Source organism: Giraffa tippelskirchi, chromosome 11 (assembly GCF_054371585.1).
Source record: "Giraffa tippelskirchi isolate mGirTip1 chromosome 11, T2T-mGirTip1v1.2.pri, whole genome shotgun sequence".
NCBI lineage: Eukaryota > Metazoa > Chordata > Mammalia > Artiodactyla > Giraffidae > Giraffa > Giraffa tippelskirchi.
Window position 1 is genome coordinate 1,117,348 of NC_137285.1, and position 26,643 is coordinate 1,143,990.

The 26,643-nt window shown below is 59.5% G+C and overlaps 1 protein-coding gene and 1 long non-coding RNA gene across 2 annotated transcripts; both read left to right on the top strand.

Moving 5' to 3' along the window:
* The first annotated feature begins 1,425 nt into the window (after positions 1-1,425).
* Positions 1,426-26,411, top strand: UBE2L3 (ubiquitin conjugating enzyme E2 L3). The gene is made up of 4 exons (XM_081542085.1): positions 1,426-1,488; positions 11,845-11,940; positions 21,554-21,740; positions 24,663-26,411. Exons 1-4 carry the CDS (start codon positions 1,462-1,464, stop codon positions 24,815-24,817), a joined length of 465 nt encoding a protein of 154 aa, XP_081398211.1. The 5' UTR covers positions 1,426-1,461; the 3' UTR covers positions 24,818-26,411.
* On the top strand, positions 1,643-4,547 carry LOC145526459 (uncharacterized). The gene is made up of 3 exons (XR_014068914.1): positions 1,643-2,475; positions 3,152-3,340; positions 3,941-4,547. It is a non-coding gene; the product is annotated as an uncharacterized LOC145526459 (long non-coding RNA).
* Positions 26,412-26,643: the final 232 nt, after the last annotated feature.

Sequence of the window (26,643 nt, forward strand, 5' to 3'; positions counted from 1 at the left end):
CTTCCCTCTTCCTTTCGGTGAACAAGTTCTTAGTCACAGCACATGGGATCTTAGGTCTTCAACCAGGGATCCAACCCACTCAGCCTGCAGTGGAGCGCAGCGTCTTACCCACTGGGACCACAGGGCAGACCCACGCTGGCCAAATGTGCAGGATCACCCACTGTGCGCCAGCCCTGGGGGGAGGCAAAGGATCTGCTTTCTCTTCTCTCCCTCCCGGTGTGAAGCCAGGGCTCTCAGGACCCTGGGCGAGGTCGGCTCTACCCCAGCTGTCCACCTCCAGGGCCCTTTTCCTCTGCTCGTGGGATACCCACTGCTCTTAGCATGGAGAAGAGCTCCTTCCCAGGCCTCCGTGATCTGCAGCGCATCCTGGGCTTGGCCTGCACTGCTGCCTGGGGTCCCAACTGCCATCACCTCTGCCTGGGTGACTCCCCTCCTTCCCCGCCCCTACCACATCCTCCATCCTCCAGCCAGAGAACTCTCGTTACACCCAGGCATCTGATCTGACCCCAGGCTCCCCCTTCCGACCTCAGAGCTGCTCCTTTCCACTCTTCAGGTCCCTGCGTTGCCTGGGGGGGGGGGCGGGGAGGGGGGAAGCACCCAGCCTGGGACAGAATTGGGCTCTGCTCCCCGCTGGCCGCACAATCTTGGGGGTAAACGCTTGGCCTCCACCCTCTGTTTCCTAAGAGTGTTCAGTTCAGTTCTGAATTCAGTCGTGTCCGACTCTCTGCGACCCCATGAATCGCAGCACGCCAGGCCTCCCTGTCCAACACCAACTCCCGGAGTCTACCCAAACCCATGGTCCATTGAGTCGGTGATGCCATCCAGCCATCTCATCCTCTGTCGTCCCCTTCTCCTTCTGACCCCAATCCTTCCCAGCATCAGGGTCTTTTCCAATGAGTCAGCTCTTCACATCAGGTGGCCAAAGTATTGGAGTTTCGGCTTCAACATCAGTCCTTCCAGTGAACACCCAGGACTGATCTCCTTTAGGATGGACTGGTTGGATCTCCTTGCAGTCCAAGGGACTCTCAAGAGTCTTCTCCAACACCGCAGTTCAAAGCATCTAAGAGTGTTACTTAACGCTGTTTGCTCAGCGAGACTCCCGCCCTACCCGCACCCGTAGCAAGTAGGTCCTGCACAACCCCTTCCCCATCGCATGGGCACTGAGCGGTGTCTGAAAGCATCCCGGGCCTTCTGCACATCTCCTGCGGCCAGTACCGCTGTGCACCTACTGTGTGCCAGGGCCGGATTCCACCCTGTCTCCTAGCGTCGCCGCCCCCGGCACCCGGGGTGGGGGGAGGGGCGGGCTCGGTCCCCGCGCGCGCCCGGGCCGTGCCCGCGCACAGTAGGCTCCGCGGCCGCGCGCGCGCGCTGCCGCCGCCCCTCCCCCGCTCCAGGAAGTGCGGGGGCTCCGGCGCCGGCCGCCGCGATGCATTCTGGGCCAGCAGCAGCACCAGAGCCAAGATGGCGGCCAGCAGGAGGCTGATGAAGGTAAAGGCCATTCTCCGGAGCCGGCCGGCGGGCAGGCGGGCGAGCGGCGGCGGCGGCCGGACCTCCCGCGGCCGCCCAGCCCCTCGGAGCGCCGCCCGCCGCCCCCCACCCCGCGTGGGGCCGCCGCCCCGGGCCGCGAGCCGAGGGGGCTAACGGGGCCGCTAGGCCTCAGCCCCGGGCGGGAGCGCAGGCCGCGCCGCCCCGCCCGGCTCCGCGGGCTCGCTCTTTCCGCGCGGGGGCGGTGGCGGCTCCCGGGCTGAGGCGGCGGCTCCCGGGGGGCCCGAGTGGCGAGCCCGCGGGGCCGCCCCGCCCTGGGCCGCGGCGCGCCGGGCTCGGGGCCGGGGGCGAAAGTTAGGCCGGGGCGGCGTGGGCGCCCGGCGGGCCGGTAGGCCTGTCTCTGCGGCCGGGTCTCCCCGCGCCCCCCGATCCTCGCCCTCCGCGCCCCGGGCCCTGCTGAAGCCAAGTGTGCCGTCTTGGGGGCGGGGATGGCGGTGGGAGTCGGACCTGGCCAAAGTTTACAAAAATAACCCGCTACTCTGTATCTCGAGGGCGGCGGGGCGCCCTCTCGCTCGTTGGCCGCCCGGGTGCGGAACCACCGGCGGTGCCCCACCGGGCGGGCCTGGGCCTCTCGAGCGCGCCTGCAGGCCGTTCCCCCCGACCCTCCCCGGAGCCCGAGCTTGCCTCGGGTAGCCCTGCCGGTGGAGGTGCTGCACCGGGCCGGAAACGAGCAGGGCCCGGGAGCCGGCTTCCTGAGCCACGGTGGAGGGCTGGGGCCCCTCCCGGGCAGAGCCATGCTACGGAGAGCCAGACGCCGAGCTTGGGAGTCCTAGTACCCCGCCCCGGGCCCTGGGTCCTCGGGAGCGTTTCCTTCCTTTTGTCCACTAAGGTCTACAGACGACGTTGAACTTCCTAAGACTCGATTGGAAGTGGGCGCAAAAAGACGGTCAGCCGAGTCCAGACTTGTCTTCGCTCCGGATGGGAGGACTGGTACTGGGTTATTTCCCTGCACTGCTCTCCCCAAAGGCTAGCGCTCCTTGATGCCTTTCAGATGTTACTTTTCTGGAAAGGCGTCTTGATGATCGTGCCTCCCTGCCTGCTCTTACTGAGATGACTTTGAATCATGGCCTCATCTCTCAGGGTCTCCCTCTGAATTCTCACCTTCTCTGACTTGCCTTCTCGGCCACGGTTCTTTTTCTTTCTAAATCTCATAGTTAATCTTTTCACTCCAACCCCTTCCAATCCTAGCCCCTGTGATTTTATTGTCTTGGGAAGTTAATCCTGGCTTCCCCACATGCCAGACCCCAAGGCTTCTGGAAAATCGATCTGTTTGGCCACACCTCCTGCTTCTTGATTCCCCACCACTTTTTTTTTTGGATATCGGAGTATCCTCTTGCCAATGCGGGAGATGCAGGAGACGCAGGTTTGATCCCTGGGTTGGGAAGATCCCCTGGAGGGTGAAATGGCAACTTGCTCCAGTACTCTTGCCTGGAAAATTCCATGCACAGAGGAGTCTGGTAGGCTACAGTCCATGGAGTCACAGAGTTGGACACGACTGAGTGAGCACACACACATCGGTGCTTAACAGTGTTGTGATAGTTTCAGGTGGACAGCTCGGGGGCTCTGTCACGTGTATACGTGTATACGTGTATCTTTTCTTCCCCAGAGTCCGCTCCCGTGCAGGCTGCCAGGTTACACGGTGCAGAGTTCTCTGAGCTCCGCAGCAGGACCTTGGTTTCCCCACCACTCTTGCACCTCATCACCGTGGCTGCCTGTCTGCTTAGCTTTGACTTGGCGCTGCCCTGCTTCACTTTCACGCTTGTGTGTAATCCTCCCTGTTATTCCCAGTTTGTAGGTGAGTAAATGGGATGCAGAGAATCTTTGGCTTGCTCCAGTCTCCTAGCTGGGGAGGGAGTGAGCTGTGATCTGCCCAGTCTGACTCCACAGCCCTCGGCTCTTACGCCTCCTTTGCACATGCTGTTTGCTCTCCCTGAGAAAGGCAGCCTTCCCCTCGCCTGGCCTCCCTTCCAGGGAAGTCCTGGGTTCAACCCCGAGGCCTCGCCCCTGTCCCCTCTCAGAAGGAGGGGTTTCCTCCTTTGTGTGACCACAGCACTTTCTGTGCCTTTCTCTCTGTGTGCTTGTCACAGCGGAGTTGTATTAGACTTGCCTTTCCTGCTGGGGTCTGAGTTCCTCAATGACAGGGATCTTGACCTAATTCATAATTCATCCTGGTATCCCTTAGTCTAGGCTACTTAACCCAGTTTGGGGCTCCCAGGGGTCTGAGGGGGAATCAAACGGTTTTTCAATTATTTGTGCGTTGTAAGAAAACTAGAGCTTAGGAAAGAAGAAATACATAACATTTCCTAAGTACTTACTGAGTATTAGATCATTTATGTAAGTTTTTTTAATCTTTTCAATAACTTGTAAAGTTAGCGTGTCATCGTCTTCATTTCAGCAGTGGGGTGTTTGTGAAGCTTAGCAGGCCGTCCGGGGAGAGATGAGATGCTGCATCTCCCTGGCTCGAAATCCCAGGTTCCATGCCCCTCCCTGTGCAGTCTCCCTTCTTACTCCAAGGATGCATGAGGAGCATGTTGGATTCTTGACTAGTGGCTGGAGAGGCTTTCAGTTCATCAGCAGATGGCTCCTTACAAGATACGAATGATTGACTCAGAGTCAGTGTTTCAGCCTGGTTTAAAAAAAAAAAAAATTATCAAATCAGGTCAATCAATACATGGGTTGGATAATAAAAGGGATTTCCAGTGGTGAAAAGTAAACAGGTGTTGGACAGTCGAATGGATTACGTCTTAAAGAACTTCAGATTTCCTCAGAGACCATTTTCTGAGACAGTTGGAGTCAGAGATTTCTTTGTAACAGCAGACTGTCTGCAGATAGTGTAAAATGGATTATTAAAAGTAGAGTGATTTGCATATGTCAGGCCAAGAAGTAATTTTAGGCAAAGTGAATTTGACAAAGTCTTGAGTTTAAAAAGCAATTGTTGAAAGGATTAGCCTTTTTTCGGGACCCTTTTTAGGAATTACAGTGTCAATAAAACATTAAATACATTTTAATTTGCAAGTGGCTCATTCCGTATTGATGGCAACTGCCAGATTGTAACCATTGCTTCAGTCAGGAGGGGAAATGGCTACAAAAGTGAAACCTGTAGGTGTGGCTGAGGGAAACTGGTGGCAGCCTTCCTTTCTTTTTAGCCTCTGAAGTGCAGCACGCGTCTCCCCCACGGGCCTTCCAGCTGCGTGTCTTCCCAGAAGGGCTTTTCTCAGTGGGGGAAATTCGTAGATTTGAAGGAGGGGGGACGTTTCGTTAGTTAGTGTCACTAGTGTCACGCTGTGAGTGTTGCGATGAGGGACAGAGGGAGGGCAGCCTCTCAGTGCTCTTTAGCGCCTGCTCACTCCTAGCTCCTGTGGGTGTGCTTTCAGCCGCAATCGCGCGGGAGGGAGCGGGGGACTGCTGAGTGGCCGCGCGGGCCCTGGAGCGCGTGCCGGGCCCTGGAGCGCGTGCCGAGCCCGGAGCTAGTGCGCTCTTCGCTGAGGTCAGTGTGCTTGGCGGCGGGAGTTTTCCCGGTGGCGTTGTGCCAGTGTTCCTGTTCTGAATCCCCTGGGTTCTGGGGACTCGAGGAAAGAGCTGCTTTTTTTACCCTAAATTCATGCCTCACAGTGAGTCAGGACTGTTTTAGCCTCCCTTGATGGTATTCTTTGTACATGTTCCTCCACGAGGAGGTAGTTGGGACAGGCCCGCCCGGGAGAGAGCATGCTCATTACCTCAGCACCCGGGCCTTTTCTTGGGGTGCACACGAGAACAGACACTTGTCTCAAGGTGCTTGTACCTCTTCTTGTCTTGTTACAACTCTAAATTAAGAGGCTGTTGATTTCCGCTTTATTGTGCCAGGTCACTGCAGAGTGTTCTCACCCTTGGGAAGGATCGCTAAGTGTTCAAGGGGTACTTCTCTCTTCTTTGACACAACAGCAGCTCGGGAATCAAACCCTGAGGACCACGACACCATCCCCCTGGGCCTGGACCCTGTGTCCGTCCCTCTGCCTCGAGAGTTGGGTCTCCTTGTGGTGGTTTGTGGACCGCCTCCCGCCTGCTCTGCGCCCCCATGCCCCGTGTCCGTCTGCCCCCTAGTTAATGAGTTAATGGGCCGCTTGTCTGCCCCGTCACCAAGGGAGGACCTGAGGCCCCCACCTCGCCCCTTCCTCCCACGAGGAGCCCCTTGCCAGCTTCTGCTGAAGCGGGCCTTTATGTCCCTTCCTCGCCGGCTTCTCCGCGGCCCGCCGCTGTGCCCCGTGTGTGAGCGGCCCCTGGTCGAGGCAGACACCTGCTTGGGATCGCTCAGTGGGTCCTTTGTGCTCCTCCCCAGCCGCCTCAGTCCACGTCGTCCCTGAGTGGCAGCACGTGGAGAGACGCGCTCGTGCCGCGGCCCTGCTCCTAGGAGCTGCACCGGGTTCCTGGCGTGTTCCTCCCGGGGTGGGCTCAGCAGCCCATCCTCCCCACCTGCCCATCCTGGAATCCCCGGGGCCTGTGAGCTCAGGGCCAGCGCAGCTGGTCTCTCTGCACCAGGATGACTCCTGGTCCTCAGAGGCTAAGCTCGGCCAGGAGGTTCCCCTCTAGGCTGTGCCCTCAAGAGCTGGAGGAGGGGGAACAGCCCAGCCTAGAGCAGAGATCCTGGACGCCCACCCGCTGAGGAGTGGGGAGCAGGGCGGGACCCCTCTGGCGGGAGGAGGCCCGAGCTTGCTCTGGCCCCGGCTCTGAGCAGCGGCCCCCTCCTGAGTATGAGGGACAACGCCTGTGCAGTGCTTTCCAGAACGCTGGGTGCTGGCCTGGGGTTACCCTTGGTCGGAGCATCCCCCCCCTCCCCACCCCCCCCCCCGCTGGCTTGGCTGCTGGCGGAACCAGCTCCTGTCACAGCGCTGCAAGAGTGGGTCTCAGGATGGGTGGCGGAGACTCCGTGCCTTTCAGCTGAGGGCCTGCCAGCCCCAGTGCCGTGTCCAGAAGTGGGTGCTTGCTGGCGAGGGCTTTGCCTGCTCACGTGTCCTGTCCAGCCTGGTCCTCCCAGGGCTCCAGGAAGCCCAGCGCTTAGCCCCGAGAGGGTAGCTGTGGGGCTCGTTCAGGGCCGAGCTGCTGGGCGGAGAACACCGCAGGGTGGTCCCGAGCTCGGTTCTGGAGCGTGTCCTGGGCTGCCACTTCTCGGCTCAGGGAGCCCAGGCGAGGTGCTGGACTCCTCTGGGCGTTGGTAACGCCCCGTGTGAAGATACAGTGAGTTACTGTACAGCAAGGTCTCAGAGGGGCGCCCGGCACATTCTCGGTGTGGGTGTCAGCGCAGGCATGAAGACAGCAGCCTGGTGGGGGTTGTGGAGGGGGCTGCTGCCCCCAGGGTCGTGGGGTCATGGGTTGGGGCCCAGAAGACAGGACAACCCCCACCCCGCACACCCCCTCTCCTGTCTCTTGAAGTCACCTGTCCATTAGCTTTAGGTTAATGAGAGGTTGCCTGAGATAGTCGTGCAATTGTCTCTGTTTGAAGATGTTTACTTTTTGCAGCAGAATCACGCAGCTCTTGAGTTCAAAATCGGCCTCTCAGACTCACCTGGTGTTTCCTCTTCCTGCCCTGAGTGTGAGGGCCAGTGACGCCGCTGAGCTGGGCAGGCGGTCCAGGCAAGGACCCTGAGCTTCTGGTCTCCTCCCCAGCCCTGGCCACCACCTCCAGCCTCCAGAGCTGTGGGGCCTCAGCAGTCGGGCCCTCGCTGCTCTGCGGGTCTGCCGCTTCCCACACGGGGCCGTGGCTCTTGAGGAGGGGTGGACAGAGAGGAGCGTCACCTCGGGTCAGGGCAGCTGGTCGTGCTGTTGGGACCGCTCTCGGCCTGTGTCTGGCTGCAGTCTTCCGTGTTCCACCATCTCGCCAGACCTCGTTCCTGCTTCTCACCAGCAAGCCCGGCAGAGGAGAGGGCTGAGACGCTGGGGGACGGCCCGGCCCGGTGGGCGCACGCGCGGCCAGAGCCGTGATTGGCGTCAGAGTTGCTGCCTGTGCCGGCGGCCCTGTCGTGCGGGGGCCCCAACACTGCCCCAGGCTGGCGTCCGCCGGCCCCTGAGCCCGTCCTGGGATGGCTGATAGACGTCCACACAGCCCCACCCGGCCATGGCAGTTGTTGGGAAGCTCTGCAGAGGAAAGCACCTTCCAGATGCCCCACTGCCTGGTTCACACCCCGTCCCGTCCTGGGGTGCCCATGTTGCAGGCCAGGGTGCCAGGCCCGCCACTGCGCAGGTGAGACAGACGCGCATCCTGGGTCCGCCGTGCGGAGGGGGCCGGGGCAAGGGGGCCGCCTTAGCTTTTCCTCTGCACCCCTGCCGCCGCTTCCTGTCTGCTGCCCGGTCAGTGCGCGCTGGTTCAGCGCTGGACCTGGTTCAGCTTTTCATCTGCCTCCGGCTCGTCTGTGTCCTGCCTGAGCGCCGGGTTCCTGATTTCCCCAGAAAGTTGGAGGAACCAGCTCCCAGAGTCCGGCCTGGCGCTGATCGTGTGTTCGTGTGTCACTGAGGGGGACGGAGCCAGCTCAGCACCTTCCGGTGGCTGGGGGCCGGTCCTGCCCCCTTGGCGAGGGCTCTGAAGCCTTGTGCTGAGATTCACAGGGTGTTGAATTACATTGAGGTCACAGTCGAGTGTCATTGCCCCGGTCAGTGCGCAAGTAAGCTCGGAAAGTGCATTTCTGTCGGAGCCAATCCCTTTGATCCCTTCGATACCGGCCTGCAGGCAGAGGGAGCCCTTTTGGACGATGGCCGGCCCGCGAGCTGGCTGGTGTTGACAGGCCTCCCGTGCCTTTCCCTGGTGTCGGGCTCCGCTGGCCGGGCTCGCTCGGCCTGGGCGTGGCTGGCACAGCAGGCCCTCGGTGGGCGCCCGGCCGTGCACGGACGGCCCAGGCTGTGTGCGTCCCTGCTTCGGTAGTCTTGGAACCCGAGTCTCTTGTGAGTCCTGGAAGGCACCGTTCCAGGGCTGCCAGACCCCCGCGATCCTGACCATGGCAGGGGGGCCCCCGTTGCCCTCACCCACAGCTCTGTGACGGGCCGTCCACAGGCCGGCGGCTCTGCCGTGGGCTCTCGTCCTGGCCTTGTCCTGCATGAGGTCTGTCTGTGGCTGAGCCCCCCTGGGTTCCTCCCAGCCTCGGTCAGTAAAGCCGCCTGCCCACCTGCCTCCCCAGGGGTCGAGAGGCTCCAGACGTGGCTCTTCTCGGGTGGGGCGGGCGTGTGCCCCCGAACAGAGGCCCGCATCGTGCCTGGCGCCCCGCCTTCTCTGCTCTCGTTGGGGTGCCCGGGAGGGGCGTGCAATGTGCTGTCGGCAGGCCCCCGGACCTGTGTCTTCTTCTGAGCCGGATTGGGTAGCTTTTGAAAGCTTCGCGTAACAACTGTGAACACTGTGTTTCTCATTTAAGGCTCTCAGAGCTCTCAACACCAACACCGTATCACGTGTGCATCCTGTTACGTGGAACAGGTGGTGTGTGTGTGTTGGGGTCCGGACACGCTTCCCGCTTACGGAGCGTGATGACGCGGTCCTGGAAGGAGTGGAGCGCGCCCGGTGTCTCCGTAGTTCCCCGCTGTCTCCAGACATGACGGGGCGGATGCCGTGGACCTGCGCACTCCCTGCTCCACGGACGGCGTGTGGAAGCGGCCGCCTGCCGAGTCACGATGTTGTTCCGTGTGCGCTCTGTGACGCGGTGTTGGCAGGGTGGCTGGGGGCTGGCACACCTGTCTGCTGGGAGTGTCAGGGCAGAGAACGCAGAGCCGCGGGCACGTCCTGGCCAGCACGCACCCTCCCAGGGAGCCCTCGGAGCGCTGTCTGCCCGAGCGAGGCCTCAGCTCAGGGAGCTTGCTTCCAGTGGTGGAAGGGGCCTGCGGTGGTCAGGGCCCCGGTCCCTTCCCTGCGGGAAGGTGGGGTGGTCTGCAGGCAGGCCGTCCCGTGTGAGGACGAGCAGGGAGGCGGTGAGCCGTGCGCCTGGCGGGGCGCGTCGCACACCTCCGGGGTGGTGGGGCAGAGACTCCGCATGGGGCAGCAGTCCCCTCGGGGCCCGTGGGGGCGCAGCCTCTGCCTCCTGCCGAGGAAGCCCCTCCCCCTGGGCGGGCGTCCCCGGCTCCTCATGGTGCCTCTCAGCTGGCGCTGGGCACTGCTCGCCCAGCAGAGCCGAGGCGGACCTTGGGCACGGCCGTCAGCCTGGTGCTCCTGCGCTCGGCTCTCCTGACTCCGCTCCGAGCCCTCCCCCGCCCCGCTCTCCTTCGCGGGGCCCTGCTCCCCCGTCCATCTGCAGTCCCAGCTCTGTACTGACAGGGGCTCCTGCCGTCATTTCTGCCGCGTTCCCTGTCTTTAGTTGCGGGGGGTGGCCGCACTGGCGGGGTTGCCAGGCCTGGAGGTGACCCCGTTTCTTTTCTGGCGCCTTGAGCCGGCCTTTGGCTTGTCCTGGGTGGAAGTGTGACTGGCGTTCTGGGACGGACACTTCTCGTGTGCAGGGCAGTCTTGTGCAACTCGGGACTTTCTGCAAGCCTGCCAGCGCGAGCGTCCGTGGGTCTCAGCAGCGGGGGCCGGGCCTCTGGGGGGCAGGGCGCAGCCGCCACCCTGTTGAGCAACCCCGGGCCGGCCGCGTTCCCTGGAGGTGACGGGCCAGCCCGTTTGTCTCTCTCACTTCTGCCTTGTGCCCACTTCTCATTGGTGAGGATGATGTAAAGGCGCTTGTCTCCTCGTCTTTGGTGAGCTTGACTGGACGGCGAGGTGACTGGGGTTCGCCCGGAAGCGTGCTCTGCTTTCCTGAGGCCAGATCCTGCCGGCACGGCATCGCCGTCTCCTGGGCCAGGGCGCGGGGCGCCCGTCCCGCACCCGTGTCTGTCAATGCCAGAGCAGGGTGCCTGGCAGGGAAGTCCCTTATTTGGTTTAAAGTGTTTTTTAGCTTGGTAGGATGCACCCTTAAGGGACGTGGCCTCTCCTGTCTCTCGCTGAGACTCTAGTGTCTTGAGCAGGAGCAGAAGCTGAGGACACGGATAGGGCCACCCGCGGCCCCTGCTTCCCTCCGCTCACTAGCCTGGTGCCTGAGCAGGTGTGCGGGGACGTGGGCTCCTGGCTGCGGGCGCCCTGATGCACACAGCTGTGTGGGAGCTTCGTGCTGTGGGGAGCAGGCCAGAGCAGGGTGTGGGGGCAGTCCCTTCCCCCCTCTGAGTCTGCCCAGGCCCTGGACTCCAGGAAGCCTTTCCTGTGAGTCAGGGACCAGCTGGCAGGTCACGTGGTCCCTCGGGGTCCTCATGCCCCTCCTGTCGGCTCGGGACGGGGGCTGGGGGCCCAGACCAGCCCCTCCCCGCTGCCACGGCACCTTCCTTGGTGAGGCAGGGCTCGGCCTCTCAGCATGCAGCTGCTGAGGCCTCCCCGTCTCCTGCCCCCCGGCTGCTGGACCGGAATGTCGGCCTGGGCACCGGACAGACGGCTGTGGGGGCCGCCTGCGCTGAGCAGCAGCGTCCCCGCCGCCAGCCGAGACCCCCTGACGCCGGCTCCTTCCCCCCGTCCCGCCGCGGATCCCCAGCGTGCCTTGTGCACTACAGTGTGATGGGCGTGTGGGGTGCTGAGGAGGGGGGCTGGCTCGGAGGGGCTTCCAGGGCTGCGGGCGCCGTCCCTCGGGCCCCGTGGAGGAGGCAGGCCTGGCTGTGTGGCACTGAGGGCTTGCAGAGGAGGCTGCTGTGTGGTGGACGAGAGCCAGCTCGGGGCTGGTGGGGGACGCAGGCGGGTGGGCGGGCGCGTGGTGGCCTGTCGGATGGTCGGATGGTTGCTCTGGTTGCTCGAGTCATCGGGGAGGCGGCGGGAGCTGTCAGGCCGGTGCCGGGATGCAACGGCGTTTGCATGACGACAGCCTCTCCCTGTAGGCCTGCTCATGCCCTCTCGGGCCGCAGAGGAGACCCGGGCTTGGGGGAGGTCCCCCGCCATGCCTGGGCCCTCGTGCCCCAGCTGTGTGCCCTGTGGGGAGGAGCCGCACCCTCAGTGACGGTGGAAAACACCCGGGCTTGTTGGTGCCTCATCCCGTCCCCTTCACCTGTGCACGTGGGCAGTGCTGCCTGGGTCCGCGGCACCTGCCCTGTGCCCCGTGGCTCGGGGACAGCGCACAGGGAGGGGGTGTCCCCGGGGCTGCAGTTCACCGAGGTGGGGCGTCTTGGTCTGGGGCGTGGGGCGGGGGCCGCTGCCCCGGGTCTCTCTCCCAGGCCAGGGTGGTCCACTGTGCTCGGAAGCGCCTGGTGGCGGTGCTGGCGCTCGGTCTCGTGTGAGGGTCAGGAGGGCTAACGCGTGGTGCCTCCCCCTGTCTGACACCCCTGTGCTTTGTCAACCAACAGGAGCTGGAAGAGATCCGCAAGTGTGGGATGAAAAACTTCCGTAACATCCAGGTCGATGAAGCCAATCTGCTGACTTGGCAAGGGCTCATCGTTCCCGTGAGTACCGGACGCTCCCCCCAGCAGCCGCACAGGGCCGACGAGCATCCCCGCCCGGTCTCCCAGCGTTCAGGGTCCCCGCCTCCCAGGCCCGGAAAGGCCATCTGTCCGTGCTCCCGGTGCAGACCGGCCGCCGCCTCTCAGGCCGGGCCGGCGGTTCCCGGCTGTGTCTGTCTCCGGTCCCCGGTGTGCCCGCGCCCGGCTCCCTCGCGGGCCCCCTCCGCTGCCTCCCCTCCGCCTCGCAGCCCTCCCTCGTCCTCCTGGTGTCTCTGGGCTCCCGTCGCGGGTCTGCCCCACGTCCAGCTCCCCGTCGCCCAGACCTCCTTTGGGCACTTGCGTTCTCTGTACTGTGGCTTCCTGCGGCCTCCCTACCCTCTGGGTTCAGCGTCCCCTCTTTCTGCAGCCATTCTTCACTCCCCCCATCAGAGGCCCGTCCCGCAGGGACTCTACCTGGGACCCCGGCTCCCTGCGGCGCCCGCCGGAGGGGTCCAGCCGCGGCCCCGAGGCGCTCAGTCCAGTCCTGCGCTTCCCCTCCGCCTGTCCAGCCTCTTGCCTTCCTCTCGCTTGGTCTGGTCTCTCGGGCACCCTGCTTCTGTTCCCAGTGGCTCAGTAGTGAAGCACCTGCCTGACAGTGCAGGAGACATGGGTTTGATCTCTGGTCCGGAAAGATCCCCTGGGGAAGGAGATGGCAACCCACTTCAGTATTCCTGCCTGGGAAATTCCGCGGACAGAGGAGCCTGGCGGGCTGCCGTCCATGGGGTCGCAAGAGTCGGACACGACTGAGCCGCTGAGCGAGCACACGCGGGCCCTGCCTCTTCCAGCGTCGGGACCCGGGTTCTTGCTGGACGTGGAGGTTGAGCCTTGGCCTCTGTTTGGCCTCCTTGCTGGAGGCGGCCTCGCTGGGTCCTCGTGTGCCTCCCATGTTCCCAGTGGGCTCTGGACCGGGACCCTTGGACCAGTGCCCCTGCCTTCCTGTTCTTCCTGCACCATCCTACCCCCTGTGCGTGAAATCTCTCCCTGCGGGCAGAGGGGCCTTTGCCAGAGCCAGCTGAGGAGCACGCTGACCGGAGATGCCGCCCCCTTGACACTGGTTGTAGGCCATGCTTCCGTAAAGATTCCTAGAGCTTGAACGGCACTCTGGACTTGCAGTTTATTTGTATAGTCATTTGGACAACTAAGGGGAGAGACGCTGAGAATGGTAGGCCGTCGGTGTCCAGCCTGGTTGTGCCCCGCCCCGCCCACTCTGGGGACCCGTCAGGCGCCGAGTAGAAGGCGGTCACCACTGTCTGGCTCGTGGGGTTTGTCCTCTACTGATAGAATCGGGCAGCAGCTAAGGTGCGGGCCTTGTGAAAAACGCTGGGAATGGACAGGGAGGGTGTGAGTGGTCAGGCCGGGCTGCCTGCCCTGGGAGCTCAGCGGTGGCTCCGAGCGCAGGTGGCTGTCCAGCAGGCGTCCCACTGGGGCCACGCTGGCAGAGCCAGGGGAGGGGCTGACGCCTTGTTGAGCACCGGGTGGGGTGGCTGGTGGGGTCCTGGTGGTCTGGCCTTTCCCCCGGGGCAGCTGAGCCTGGAGACTGAGGCCACAGCCGGAGCTGCTACCGCCACCTTTCTGCTCGTCCCAGGCTCCTCTGTCCATGGATGTCCCGGGCTGGGATGCTGGGGGGGGTCGCCGTTGCCTTCTCCAGGAATCTTCCCAACCCAAGGGTCGAACCTGCGTCTCCTGCCTTGGCAGGCGAGTTCCTTGTCACTGAGCCACCAGGGAAGCCCCCAGTAGTTGTGGCACGTGAGCTCAGTCGCACGGCAGCACGTGCGATCTCCCTGGACCAGGGATGGAGCCCCGTCTGCTGTACCGGCGGGTAGTCTTGACCACTAGGCCACCGGCAAGCGCTTCAAGTGTCTCTTTTACAAAATTAGTAGATTTTTTCTTCATCAGTTTTTTTTGTTCTGGTAAAATTTACATAACACAAAATTTGTCAGTTTAGTCCTTTTTTAATTGTACAATTCAGTGACATTAATTACAATCGGATTGTTTTGCAGCCATCATCGCTGTATTTCCAGAATCCATACTGAAATAAATCCTACAGCCGTGAACTAGTAATGCTGCACTCTCCAGCCCCCAACCCTGGTACTTTCTAATCTGCTTTCTGTGTCCGTGAGTTTGATAGTTTTTATGAATGAGTTGTATAAAATTTGTGGCTTTTTTTATCTGGCTTATTGCATTGAGCAGAATTTTTTGAAGGTTCATTTGCTTTGTACCCTGTACAAGAGCGTCACTTTTATGGATGAATAAGTTTCTGTTACACGTGTCCCGAACCTTGTGTCTGTCCATCTGCTGGTGGACCCTGGGCTTGCTTGCCTCTTGGGCTGTTGTGGTGGTGCTGCTGTCAGCGTTGGTGTGCAGGAGTCTGCTTGAGTCCCCATCTTCAGGGCTTTGGGGAAATACGTGGAGTGGCTGGATCATATGGTAGCTCAGGGTTTAACTCTTTGAGGAGCTGCCACACTGATTTCCCCAGTGCCTGCTCCGTCTTACATTCCCACCGCCAGAGCCCAGGGTTTCCAGTTCTGCCCCATCCTTTACTTACCCACAGTCATCCCCCCCCCATTTTTTAATGTCATCACCCTTCTAGTAGATGTCAGCTAGGACCTCATGGTGGTGCTGTGATGCCCGTTCTGGTAGGTGTCCGCCGGGACCTCCGAGCTGTGCTCGAGGAGCGTGCCCGGCACTCCGTAGCCACCTGAAGGCGTCGTGCACGTGGGTCCCGCCCTGTGCCTCACCTCCCGTGCGTGTGGGCCGTGTGTGATGCCGTGTGTCCACCCTGGGAGCGTCGCACAGAGCGGTCTCACTGCCTCAGCCCTCCGGGTGCTGCCGGTCAGCCCTTCCTCCCCACTTCCCCGGCTGCTGGCCGCTGTTGGCACTTTCTCTAAACTGTCTCCCGGGTCTGCCCGTTTGGAGAGCGTCCTACGATTGGACTCGCACAGCAGCTTCTCAGGTTGTCTTCTTTCATTGACTGGCGCCATTAAGACTCCTCCGTGCTCCTCCGTGCCGCTACACGCATGTTGAGTTGGGTTGCTTGTCTCTTTGTCTTCCAGTTGTAGGAGTTCTCTATATTAAACTCTCATCAAACATATAATTTGCAAACATTTTCTCCCATTCAGTTGGTTGTCTTTTCAGTCTCTTGATTATCTCCTTTGCTGCACAAAATGTTTAGTACTCGTGAAGTCCATTTCATCTATTTTTTTCTTTTGCTGCCTGTGTCATATTTGAGAAACTGTTGCCAAACCCAGGGTCATGCAGGTCTTGCCTTTTCTCTTCTGAGAATTCTTGCAGTCTTAGCGCTCAAACTTAGGTCGTTGATCCTTTTTTCAAATGGTATAGGGAGAAAGGTCCAACCTCATCCTTTTTGTATGTGGATATCGAGGTTTTTTAGGGCTATTTGTCGGAAAGACTGCTCTTTCCCACCAAATGATCTTGGCATCCTTGTCAGAGATTAGTAGAGCTAGGTTACTGGTAAGGACTTGCTGTTTAGTACAGGGAGCTACTCAGTCCTGTGTAGTGACCTATATGGGGAAAGACAGTTTAAAAAGTGGGTGTATGTATATGTACAACTGATTCGCATTATTGTACAGCAGAAACCAACATAACATTGTAAATCAACTATAATCCAATAAAAATAAAAAAGTAATAGAGCGTATTTGTGAGAGTTTACTTCTGGACTCAGTTCTGTTGGTCTGAATGTCTGTCCTTATGCCAGGACCACACTGTAGCTTTGTAGTGAGTGTTTGAAATCAGGAAATGTAAGTTCTCCAGTTTTGATCTTTCTCAAGATGGTTTTGACGGTTGAGGGCTGCTGTGTACTTGAGCAGAACCCTGTGGGGCCGACAGACCCTCCTGCCTGTCCTCTGCTGCAGCTGCTCCCTGACGTCCCTAGCTCCGAGTGTCTGATGCACGCTTCCTGAGTTGTTTTTCGGATCCTAAAACCCCCAGTGGAAGAAAGGAACTACTTAATGGAGGTGAGCTGGTAGCCTCCAGGCCTACTGGCGCCTAAGGATCGATAACCTTAACCCCTGTGAGTGCACCCTGTCAGCTCACCTTCGCCAAGCAGAGGACCCTGCACGAGCCGATGGCACAGCCTGGGACGCGCTCCCCACCCCCACCCCGGCTTAACAGGTCTCTCCTGAGGTGTTTGAGCCTGCCCTGCCCTGACTGCTTGCCTGGCTCCTGCGTGTCCCTTCACATAACCCCATGTCAGCAGACTGGCTCTGCCGAGCGCCGGCATGCAGGCCAGGTTTGGCTTAGTAACTCACCTTGAGGTCCCATTTGAATTTAAGGAAGGGTTGTTCCATTAAAAAAAAAAAAGAAAATGAGGTTTTGATAGGGATCATATTGAATCTTCAGATCACTTTTAGGTAGTGTTATTACCTTTACTATTATTACGTATTATTATAGATGATAATAGTATTATCATCTCTAGTAAGTCTTATAGTCTGTGAACCCAGAACATCTTTCCATCTAATTAGGTTTTCTCTTCTTTCAGCAGTGCTTTGTAATTTCTAGTGTACAAGTTTCACACCTCTGTATTTTTCAGCTCAGGATGTAAAAACAAAAACAAAACCGTAGGTTGGGCCACACAAAACCCCGGAATTCAGTTTTCTCACAGCTCCGGAGGCCAGAAGTCCCAGGGAGAGGGCTGGCAGGGCGCCTGTGTCGTCGCGTTTCCTTGTCTCGGCGCTTGGGGGGAGAGCAAGGGTGCGGGCGCGCCCTTTTTTTTTGACCACGTCGCCTGCAGGATCTTTGTTCCCTGACCAGAGATTGAGCCTGTGCCGTCGGCCATGAAAGCAGTGTGTCCTCCCCTCTGGACCCCCAGGGAAGCCCCAGGAGCTCTCTTCTCTTAGGACACAGACACTGTCAGCCCAGGACTCCGCTCCGTGGCACTGGCGTGTGGCACTGACCCCTTTACCCTAGGCACGCTGTGGGGGCATCCACGTGAGAATCTGGGCGGGACGGGGGGCACCAGCACTGAGTCTGTGACAGCCACCTTGCTTATGCCCTAGATACTTTCATCTTCTCAGTGGTAACTGTGAATGGGATTGTTCGCTTCGTTTCCTTTGTGGACTCCTTGTCGATCGCTGTTGTGCACAGAGGTGCAGGTGACTTTGGCGTGTTGGCGTAACGGTTTGCGTGTGAGCCATCTTGAGAGTTTTCTGTGTGTACAGTCAGGCCAGGTCCAGACAGAGGTGGTTTCGTTTTCTCCCTTTCCAGTGGTGAAGCCTTATTCCCTTTTCTTGCCTGATTGCCCTGGCTAGAGCTAGCAAATATTGAATTGTGGTGGTCTCCAACCTTCTTGGCGCCGGGGATGGGTTTGGTGGAGGACAAGTTTTCATGGGTGGGGGTGGTTTGGGGATGATTGAAGCACTTTACCTTTATTAGGATCTGACCTGATGGGAGGCGGAGCTCAGGCGGTGATGCAGGCAGTGGGAGTGGCTGTGAATCTTCCGTAGAGGCGGTGTGGGTAATTGTTAATGGAGTAGTTTGCGGTCTTTGTTTGCACAAAGTCTCTGAGTCCCAGGCGGTGTTCTGCGCTCACACTGCATCTCCCTTCGGGAGAGTCCTCTTTCAGGGACACAGTGGGTGCTGGGCTGGTGGCTGCCGTATTGGACAGAACGTACGCGGACCAGTCAGGACTCGGCGCGAGTTCACAAAGAGGGAACCGGGTGGGCAGAAACAATACAAGGGTGTTGCCAGCATGGAGACGGGGGCGGCCTTGGCAGCCCGTCGGGCCCTCTGCGGGCCTCCTCCCAGGACAACTTCTGCTCTGCGACGGGTGCTGGGGGTGTCGGCTCGGCGAGTTGTGCCTCTGCCTGTGCCCGCGTGTCCTGTCCCTGGCCCCTGCGTACACACGCAGTCTGAGCTGTTGAGTCCCTGGTTCTCACAGCGCACCACACACCACATTTTGGCGTGTGCAGGTGGGTGGTCTGTTTCTCTGGTTCACCAGAGGCCAGCAGCCACCTTTGTCCTTGGGACGGCCTCAGGCGCCTCTGAGCGTCTTCAGGAGGGACAGCCCTCCCTCTGTCGGAGCCTTTTTCCTGAGTCAGCTTGTCTCGTCTCCCGTGGTGTCACCGAGAGTCAGAGGCCACGCACCTCAGCCGTTTGAAGCGTGCAGTCCGGAGGGTTTCGGGGCGCCTCCTCTGCCACAAGTGCTGCGCGTCTTTTGTCGCCCCCGGAGAAGCCCCCCATGACTGTCGCCCCAGTCCCAGGCATCCCGCCGCAGACCCACCTGGTAGGTCTCGCTGGCCTGTGCGGTCCGTTCACGTCTCGTGTGTGTGCCCCGTGTGCTCTGTGTGCCGGGCGGCCTCTCGTGTCTGGCTGCTGCCCTGCTGGAGCACGTGCTCACACTTCACCCCTTCGTGTGCCGAGTCACCCTGTGCTGTGGTGGCAGGGTCTCCGTGTCCGTTCACCACTTGAGAGCCACTTGGTTGGTCCCACTGTCCGGCTATCAGGAGTGACGTCGCGGTGAAGATTCGTGAGTAGGGTTTCCTGTGGGTGCGTGTCTTTATTTCTGCAGGGTGCGGACCTGGGCTGGGGTTGCGGGCCCCGTGCTGGCTGTGTGTCTGATGATTTGATCCGCAGGCTGTTTCCGCGGCGGCCCTACCGTTCTCACCGCACTGCTGCTCGGGAGCGTTCCTGCTCCTCCCCTCCTGACTGTGGCTTACGTTTGTCTGTCTCGTGTACAGCCCCCCTGGTAGGTGTGAAGTGCTGTCTCATTGTGGGTTTTGGTTTTGTTTTATTTTCTGGCCTTGCCACACAGAATGTGGGATCTCGGTTCCCCAACGAGGGATCAAACCGCCTGTGTTGGAAGCCCGGGGTCAAGCACTGGACCCCCGGGGAGTCCCCTCTTGTGGTTTTCTTGGACTTTCCCGAGGGGATGATGAGTCGCGCTCCACGTGCCTGTTGACCATCTCCGTGTCTGTTCTGGAGAATTATCTGTCCGTGTACCTCACCCACTTTAAAACTGGGTTATTATTCGGTGGTAATTCCTTTTTAAAAGCTGTGTGATCAGTTTTTCTCTCCAAACGAGTTGTTTTATTTCCACTTGAATGATCGTGCATGGAGCTCCTGCCTGCTAGTCGCTGTGGGGTCTTCAGACGTCCGCTCGCTTGGCCCCTGGACGCTGTGGCTGGGGGCTGGCTGCTCTTTTCTCTTCTGTGGAACAGACTCCAGCCTGGTTGTGGAGTCCTTTTGTTCCAGGTACATTAAACCATTGTTCTGATGGAGGACATTCTTGGCCACGTTCAAAAGAATAACATGAACGCCGGTGTTGGTGACCTCAGGGTCAAGAGGAGAAGCGGATAGTTTAGCCGTTCAGTTAGCAAACATGAGGCTGGTTCTGGGGATGCCTTGGGCCCCTGCGCTCAGGTATCACCCGGACTAACAGAGAAGGCTTCTCCTGCCTTGAGAACATGATCAGTGACCTTGACCTCGACCTCACAGCTTCCCGGAGCGGTCACTGCTCCCGGAGCAGGTGTGCGTGCCGCCCAGTGGTGAGGGGAGTGCCAGAGGCTTTGTTCTCAGTAAGGAGGCGTTTGGGTCCAGACACTCCTCATGGGTTCAACATGGTCTCACCCGGCATGGGGAGGGGTGCGGGGGTCGGGCTGCGTCTGACGGGGGCACAGGCTGCCACCCTAGCGAGCGCCCAGTGCCACAGCAGGGTGAGGGGCAACACCAGCCGCAGAGTGTGTGTGCGTGAGCGTGCAGGAGGCCTGCCTGCCCACACCGCACGTTCTCTCCTGAAGACATGGGTTTCTCTGACGTTAGTAGCTCTGGAGGCTGGGCCCTAGAGAGCAAGTGTGACCCTCCGTTTGAGCAGGCACAGGCTTTTCCGTCCCTTGACTACGAGCGTGCGGACTGGTGTGCATCCAGACAATGGAATAATTGTTGTTCAGTTGCTAAATTGTGTCCGACTCTTTGCGGCTCCATGGACTGCGCACGCCAGGCTTCTCTCCTCTGCTATCTCCCAGTTTGCTCAAACTCATGTCCGTTGAGTCGGTGATGCCATCCAACCATGTCATCCTCTGTCGTCCCCTTCTCCTCCTGCCCTCAGTCTTTCCCAGCATCAGGGTCTTTTCCAGTGAGTTGGCTCTTCGCATCAGGTGGCCAAAGTATTGGAGCTTCAGCTTCAGCATCAGTCCTTCCAATGAATATTCAGGGTTGATTTCCTTTACAATTGACTGGTTTGATCTCCTTTCAGTCCAAGGGACTCTCAAGAGCCTCCTTCTGAGTATCTCTTGAGTTCCTACTTTTGCATTCCAATCCCCTGTGATGAAAAGGACCTCTTTTTTTTGGTGTTAGTTCTAGAAGGTCTTGTAGGTCTTCATAGAACTGTTTGATTCCAGCTTCTTCAGCCTCAGTGGTTGGGGCATAGACTTGGATTACTGTGATAATGAATGGTTTGCCTTAGAAACAAACTGAGATCATTCTGTCATTTTTGAGATTGCTCCCAAGTCCTGCGTTTCAGACTCATGTTGACTAGGAGGGCTACTGCATTTCTTCTATAGCGTTCTTCCCCACGGTAGTAGATATAATGGTCGTCTGAATTGAACCCGCCCGTTCCATCCATTTTAGTTCACTGATGCCTGAGATGTTGGCATTCAGTCTTGCCATCTCCTGCTTCACCACACCCAGTTCACCTTGATCCATGGCCCTAACACCCCAAGTTCTTACGCAGCATTGTTCTTTACAGCATCAAAGGTTACTTTCACCACCAGACACATCCACAGCTGAGTGCCGTTCCCACTCTGGCCCCTGCGCCTCATTCTTTCTGGAGCTATTAGTCATTGCCCTCTGCAGCAGCATGTGGGACACCTTCTGACTCGGGGGGCTCATCTTCCAGTGTCGTATCTTTCTGCCTCTTCATACTGTCCACGGTGTTCTCCAGACTCGAGTAGTTTGGAGTAGTTTGCTGTTCCCTCCTCCAGTGAACCACGTTTTGTCAGAACTCTCCACTGTGACCCGTCTGTCTCGTGTGGCCCCGCGCGGCATGGCTCAGCTTCATTGAGTTACTCAAGCCCTTTCTCCACGACAAAGCTGTGGTCCGTGAAGGGGATGGACTAATACTGAGCACCAGAAAGATGTGATCTGACACGCCGTGGAGGAATCTTAAATGCTCGTTACTGAGCAAAGGAAGCCAGTCTGGAAAGGCCCCATGCTGTGTGATTCCAGGCAGAGGGTATAAGGCCACCCGCAGCATCCAGCACCGTGACAAGCCGTCTGCCGGGTGTGGGCTGTGCTGATGGTGTGTCGGCCACTCGCCCCTAACACGGGGGTGTTGGTGCTTGGGGAGGCTGTGTGTGTGGAAGAACTCTGTATCTCCGTCTCAGTTTTGTGGTAAAGCTGCAACTACTAAAAAAAAAAAGTCTATTTTTTTAAAAAAAACGTAGAGAGGCCAGGGTGTGCATCTCAGGCGCCTCGCTCTGAGATACTAATTATCATTGCCCTGGTGGCGCTGAGGCTTCGGTTGATAGGACCTCTTGAAACAAATGAAGCATTTTTCTGGTGAAACCCTCGGAGCCGTCCTGTCTTAGCCGCAGGCTCACCCTGGTCTCCTCCTCCTCCGCAGGACAACCCTCCCTATGATAAGGGGGCCTTCAGAATCGAAATCAACTTTCCAGCCGAGTACCCCTTCAAACCACCGAAGATCACATTCAAAACGAAGATCTACCACCCGAACATCGATGAGAAGGGGCAGGTGTGCCTGCCGGTAATTAGTGCTGAAAACTGGAAGCCAGCGACCAAAACCGACCAAGGTAAGGCGTCCACCCCCTGGTGCCTTCTGGGGCCCCTCTGACACCAGGGGGCTCGGAGCCCGGAGAGCCCTGCCGTGCCCACCCCGTGTCCCCGGAGGCTGCCGCTTCCCGCTGTCCCACGGGCGTGATGTGTCTCCACTCAGCTCCAGCCCGCGAGGAGGCTCCTGGGTGCGCAGGCAGAACGGCCCAGCGCGCGCCCAGGGCAGGCAGGGAGCGACTCTGTCACTGGGAGTGTTCCTGGAGGACCGGGGGCTGCCTGGAGGGGGAGCGGCCTCCCAGCAGGTCACACATGGGCTCAGGATGGAAGGAGGAAGGGGAGGAGCTGGGGGCTCATGGACCAGGGAGAGGGCGTGAGCCGGAGGCGCGAGGCAGGCCACGGGATGCCAGGGCTCGTGGGGTGTCGTGGGAGGGCCTGGCCAGGCTTGAGGCCATGTGCCCCCGTGAAGCACGCCCTGGCCTTAGCGGGCCCAAGCTCTGTGCGCCTCTGGGCAGATGCCCGTGCACGCTCATTTTTCTGGGAAAAGTACTTGGTTCAGTATTGTGGTCAGCCCGCTTTTGTCCCCTGCGAGTGCCTCCACTTGATTACAGCCCGCGTTTAGTTTTTCTTCTGTCTTCGTCTGTCTGTGCTGGGTCTTCATTGCTGCGTGCAGGCTCTCTCCAGGTGCGGTGGCGTCTCCTCTGCGGAGCTCAGGCCCTGGAGCAGGGGCTCCGTAGCTGCGTGGCATGTGGGGTCTTCTGGACCGGCAAGCGGACCTGTGTCCCCTGCACGGGCAGGCAGGCGCTTGGCCACGGGAGAACCAGGGACAGCTCTGGTTTCTCTTCTTAGCTCTGAAACTTTGCCTTGCAGTGCTCTCCTCGTATTTTTGGTGGCTTTCTTAAAAGTAACTCCCTGAACCACTTAAACACGGTCTTTTTAGACTAGAGAGAGTGGATGAGTCTGGAATTTGAGAGGCTGCAGGTATGTTTATTTTTTCTGGTGACTGATACATTTTCCAGTGGAACTGCTGGAAGATAGGTTTAAAAGCCTTTCCCACAGCAAAACTCCCTGGACGAGGTCCTCGTGAAAGGCGTCCACCAGGCTCCCACAGCCGAGCAGCAGAGTGGGGTCAAGGGAGGCGTCCCCAGGGGCCTTGGCACTTGGTCTGTGCACGCTGACCTCTGTACAGGACGAGGTCTGTGTCCTCCTGTGAGGACAGACCTAGCTTTTCCTGCACACACTCAGCTCTGTGCGGACGCCGGCAGCTGTGTTTTGCTCAGGCGGCCAGAGCACAGCGAGTTTCCGGTCCCCTCCCTCATCGGGTACCTGGGGCAGGTGCCCTGCTGTGACCCCCGGGCCAGGCCGCCCCGGTCGGCCCTGTCAGCCAGGGGCCTGCTTTCAGCGGAGGGCTCGGCGTGCAGACGGCACACTCTGCTTGTCCAGGTTGTGGGCACATATTTCAAACAGTCGGGTAACTGAAGAGACGTTGCATTCTCTCGTACTCGTCGCCTTAGGGTGTGAAGAGAAAGCTGTCATCTTCCCCAGGGTGCTGTTCTCTGCGCAGTGACAGGCAGGATCACTGCTTTGTGGAGGGAGGCAGGGTCTCGCCCCAGACGGTCTTGGCGTGGCCTCGCCCTCCTCCTCGCCACCTCAGCAGTGTTTCCTCTCATCCCCGTTCCCTGTGACCGTCCTGTTGCGTCTCAGAGCCTCGTGGCTCCAGACGACGGCAGGTTTTCACTCCCATGCGGTGGGCTGTCTGCTCAGCTGCTCACTCGGGCTCACCGTACCTCAGCGTTCCCAGCAGCTGGGGAGCAGTTAGCTGACGGCTGCAGGCGAGGAGACGGGAGGCTGGAGAGGAGACCTTTGGGGGGGGTGACCAGGATCACTGCTGAGAGGCCTGCGTTTGTGGGCGAGGTGGAGGCCTTCGTGAGGTAAACAGTGGTCTCACACAGTTTTGTGAATATGCTAAAAGCAACTGAATTGTCCAGTTTTTAGAGAGTAAGAAAGTAAAGAAACATTAAAAATGGAGCAACAATGGGAGAAAAATCAGAAACGAGTCAAACCTGAATCATACAGAAAGGCGGTAGGAGTTGGCAGCGATGGTGCCAGATGCAAGAATGTAAAAGCAGTTTTCCTCGGCAGAGGGCCTCATTCTGGCACGTAGCTGGCAGCGGAGCGTGCGCTGTGCTGGGTGGTGCGTGGGATTTATTCCGTCAGGAGCGAGGCCAGTGTCACCCTGACCTCTGTGCGAATGTATCGCAGCGTAGCAGCGGGACGGCGGGGGCAGAAGAGTCAGGGTCCCACGTTCGGTGTGCAGCTCCCCCGTGCTCACTGGTGAGGTCCCGTCAAGGTCCTGGCTGCCCTCGGGGGAGCGTTGTGGAGGCCACCCTGAGCTGTGCGAGGGCCTCCGCCTCTGGAGTGGACATGGCAGTGCTGCTGGGGGCCGAAGCCTCCCGGCCATCAGACGAGTGGTCAGGGGACCCTTTCTCAGCCGCGCAGAAGCTCCTCGGGCTCTTCCAGGGTCGGCTTACCAATTCACACGGGCAGGCCTGTCATGCATCCTGAACCAGGTAGAATGCTGGGCACACTGCCTGGTCCCTGCCCTGGGGAGGCGTCACCTGTGTGAGAGAGGGGGTGTTGGCTGGGCCTGGGGTCTCCAGCGTTCGGGAGGGGAGTGCCTGGGGACTGGGATCCCCAGGGTGTCAGTACCAGAAGGCTTCCTGGAGGAGGAGGGGAGGGAGCGGTGTCCCGCTGTGCGGTGTGGTCAGTCACCGCCACAGCGCTGGCCACTGTCCTCTTGTCAGCCTCTTCTCATCACAGGGGGAGCGGTGGGTTGGGTGCTGGTGGTTGGAGTTCTGGCCACTCGGGCAGCCACATGGTCTGGGAGGCGCCCTGGTGCCGAGCGGGGGCCTCTAACCCGCAGCGCCCTGTCCTTCTCTCGGCAGTCATCCAGTCCCTCATAGCGCTGGTGAACGACCCCCAGCCCGAGCACCCGCTCCGGGCTGACCTAGCTGAAGAATACTCTAAGGACCGTAAAAAATTCTGTAAGAATGCTGAAGAATTTACAAAGAAATATGGGGAAAAGCGACCTGTGGACTAAAATCTGCCGCGATGGATTCCAGCGAGTGTGAGCAGAGACCCCGAGCAGTGCATTGAGACACCCCGCAAAGCAGGACTCTGTGGAAATTGAGACGTGGCACCGCCTGGCATCTGCTTGTGGCAGTTACTAACTTTCTACAGTTTTCTTAATCAGAAGTGGTCTAGGTAACCTGTAAAGAAAGGATTAAAAATTTAAGATGTTCTAGTTCTGCTTTCTTTGTTTTAAAAATCACTGCTTCAACCTACTTTTAAAAAATGGTGTTTCTTTTCCTGTCCAAATTTATCCAAAATCAATTTACATTTAGGCCATAAGGTTTAAAAAAAAGGAGGGGGGGTAAGGCTGTGGTTCCTGTCTGCCCTTGCAGCTGCCACTTCCTTGCATTTGGTTTGATTCTCACTCACTCACTCCCCCAGGCCCGGCCCCGCCTCCGCCGGGAGGGGCGGCCCCGCCTCCAGGCCCCTCTGCTCAGCCCTCGGCCGGCCTGGTGTGGGAGTCAGTGCAGACTCTCCTGACTCATTTACACCCTCCTTTTGAAAACACCGAGAAACAAGCAAACCTCCACTCCAACCCCAACCAAAAACAAACTAAACCCCGTGGAAAGGGGTGGTCCAGCTCTTCTGTAAAACCCTGGCTAACGTTACCCCCGTGACGCTGGCTGCCTGCGTGCGGAGGGCGGACCCCCGGCACCAAGTCTGCGGTGGCCCCCGGGCCCGCAGGAGGACGGCGCACCTGTGGGAGGAAGTCCGCGCCAGGGAGGCCCTCCTCCCCGCATCCCTTCCGGAAGACATCGGGTCTCCCTGCGGGACCAGTGCTGGCGTGTCTACGCGCAGGTCCGCTCTCGCCTGTCGCCGCCGTGTCCACCGGCGTGGCTTGGAGCTCCTCCTCCGCCTCCTGATCGCAGCCGCCCTTCCTCAGCTCGTCTGACCCTCTGCCGACGCCAGTGTCGGGGCCGCCGGCGCCCCCACCCAGGAACAGGACGGCCCCCCTCCATCGGACTCGCCACCTTCTTGGAGTCAGGCTCCACGTGAAGCTCGCTCAGTAATCTCCTTGACATGTTTTATATTGTTTTGACCGCCTTCTTTTGTAGAAATAAAAATTGACCTTAGAATTTATCATCAGATGGACTCGTAAGGATCTGAATGTTCATGTCTTTTCCAAGCAAGCGGGACTGCCCCTGAAGTCGTAGAGTCCTGGCCCCTGACACCCAGAGGAGGCCGGGGATCCGAGCGCCGGGTGTCCCCCCTCCACTCCTGTTGCCCGGGCCTTCCTCCCCGGGCACTCCGCCGGCGAGATCCGGCGGAGAAGATGACTTAACCTTGGCTTTCTATCTTAATTTTAGCTTTGTGACTTGAGGTCTTCGGAGCTCGCGGGCCCGTGAAGCAGCTCGCCTTTACCCAGCGGAGGTGGGGTGGTGGTGGGGGCGGCCCACGGCGTGACCGCAGCTTCTGTAGCCCCAGGTACGCGCGAGACAGGCCCTGGGGCCCCGTGCACCCCAGCCAGCACAGCCATGCCTGTCTCTTCATTCGCAGAAAGGTGATGAGGGACTTGATTTCACTCACATGCAGATTTGTTAATAAAATGCCAAATTCTGTCAGAAGCGCTCCAGATCAGCCGCCGTTTGTTCTCCTCGCCGCTCTGAGCCCAGAAATATTGCCATTCCTGGAAACCCGCCCACTGCCTCGTGCTTCCACCAGCGCAGCTCTGCCCGTCTGTCTCCCCTGCCCCCTCATCTGCTCGCCACTGGGAGGACGCCCACCGGGAGGACGCCCACTGTGCTCCACGCGGCGGCCCCTCCCCTCGGGGGTTCACACTCTGCTCTGCCCCGC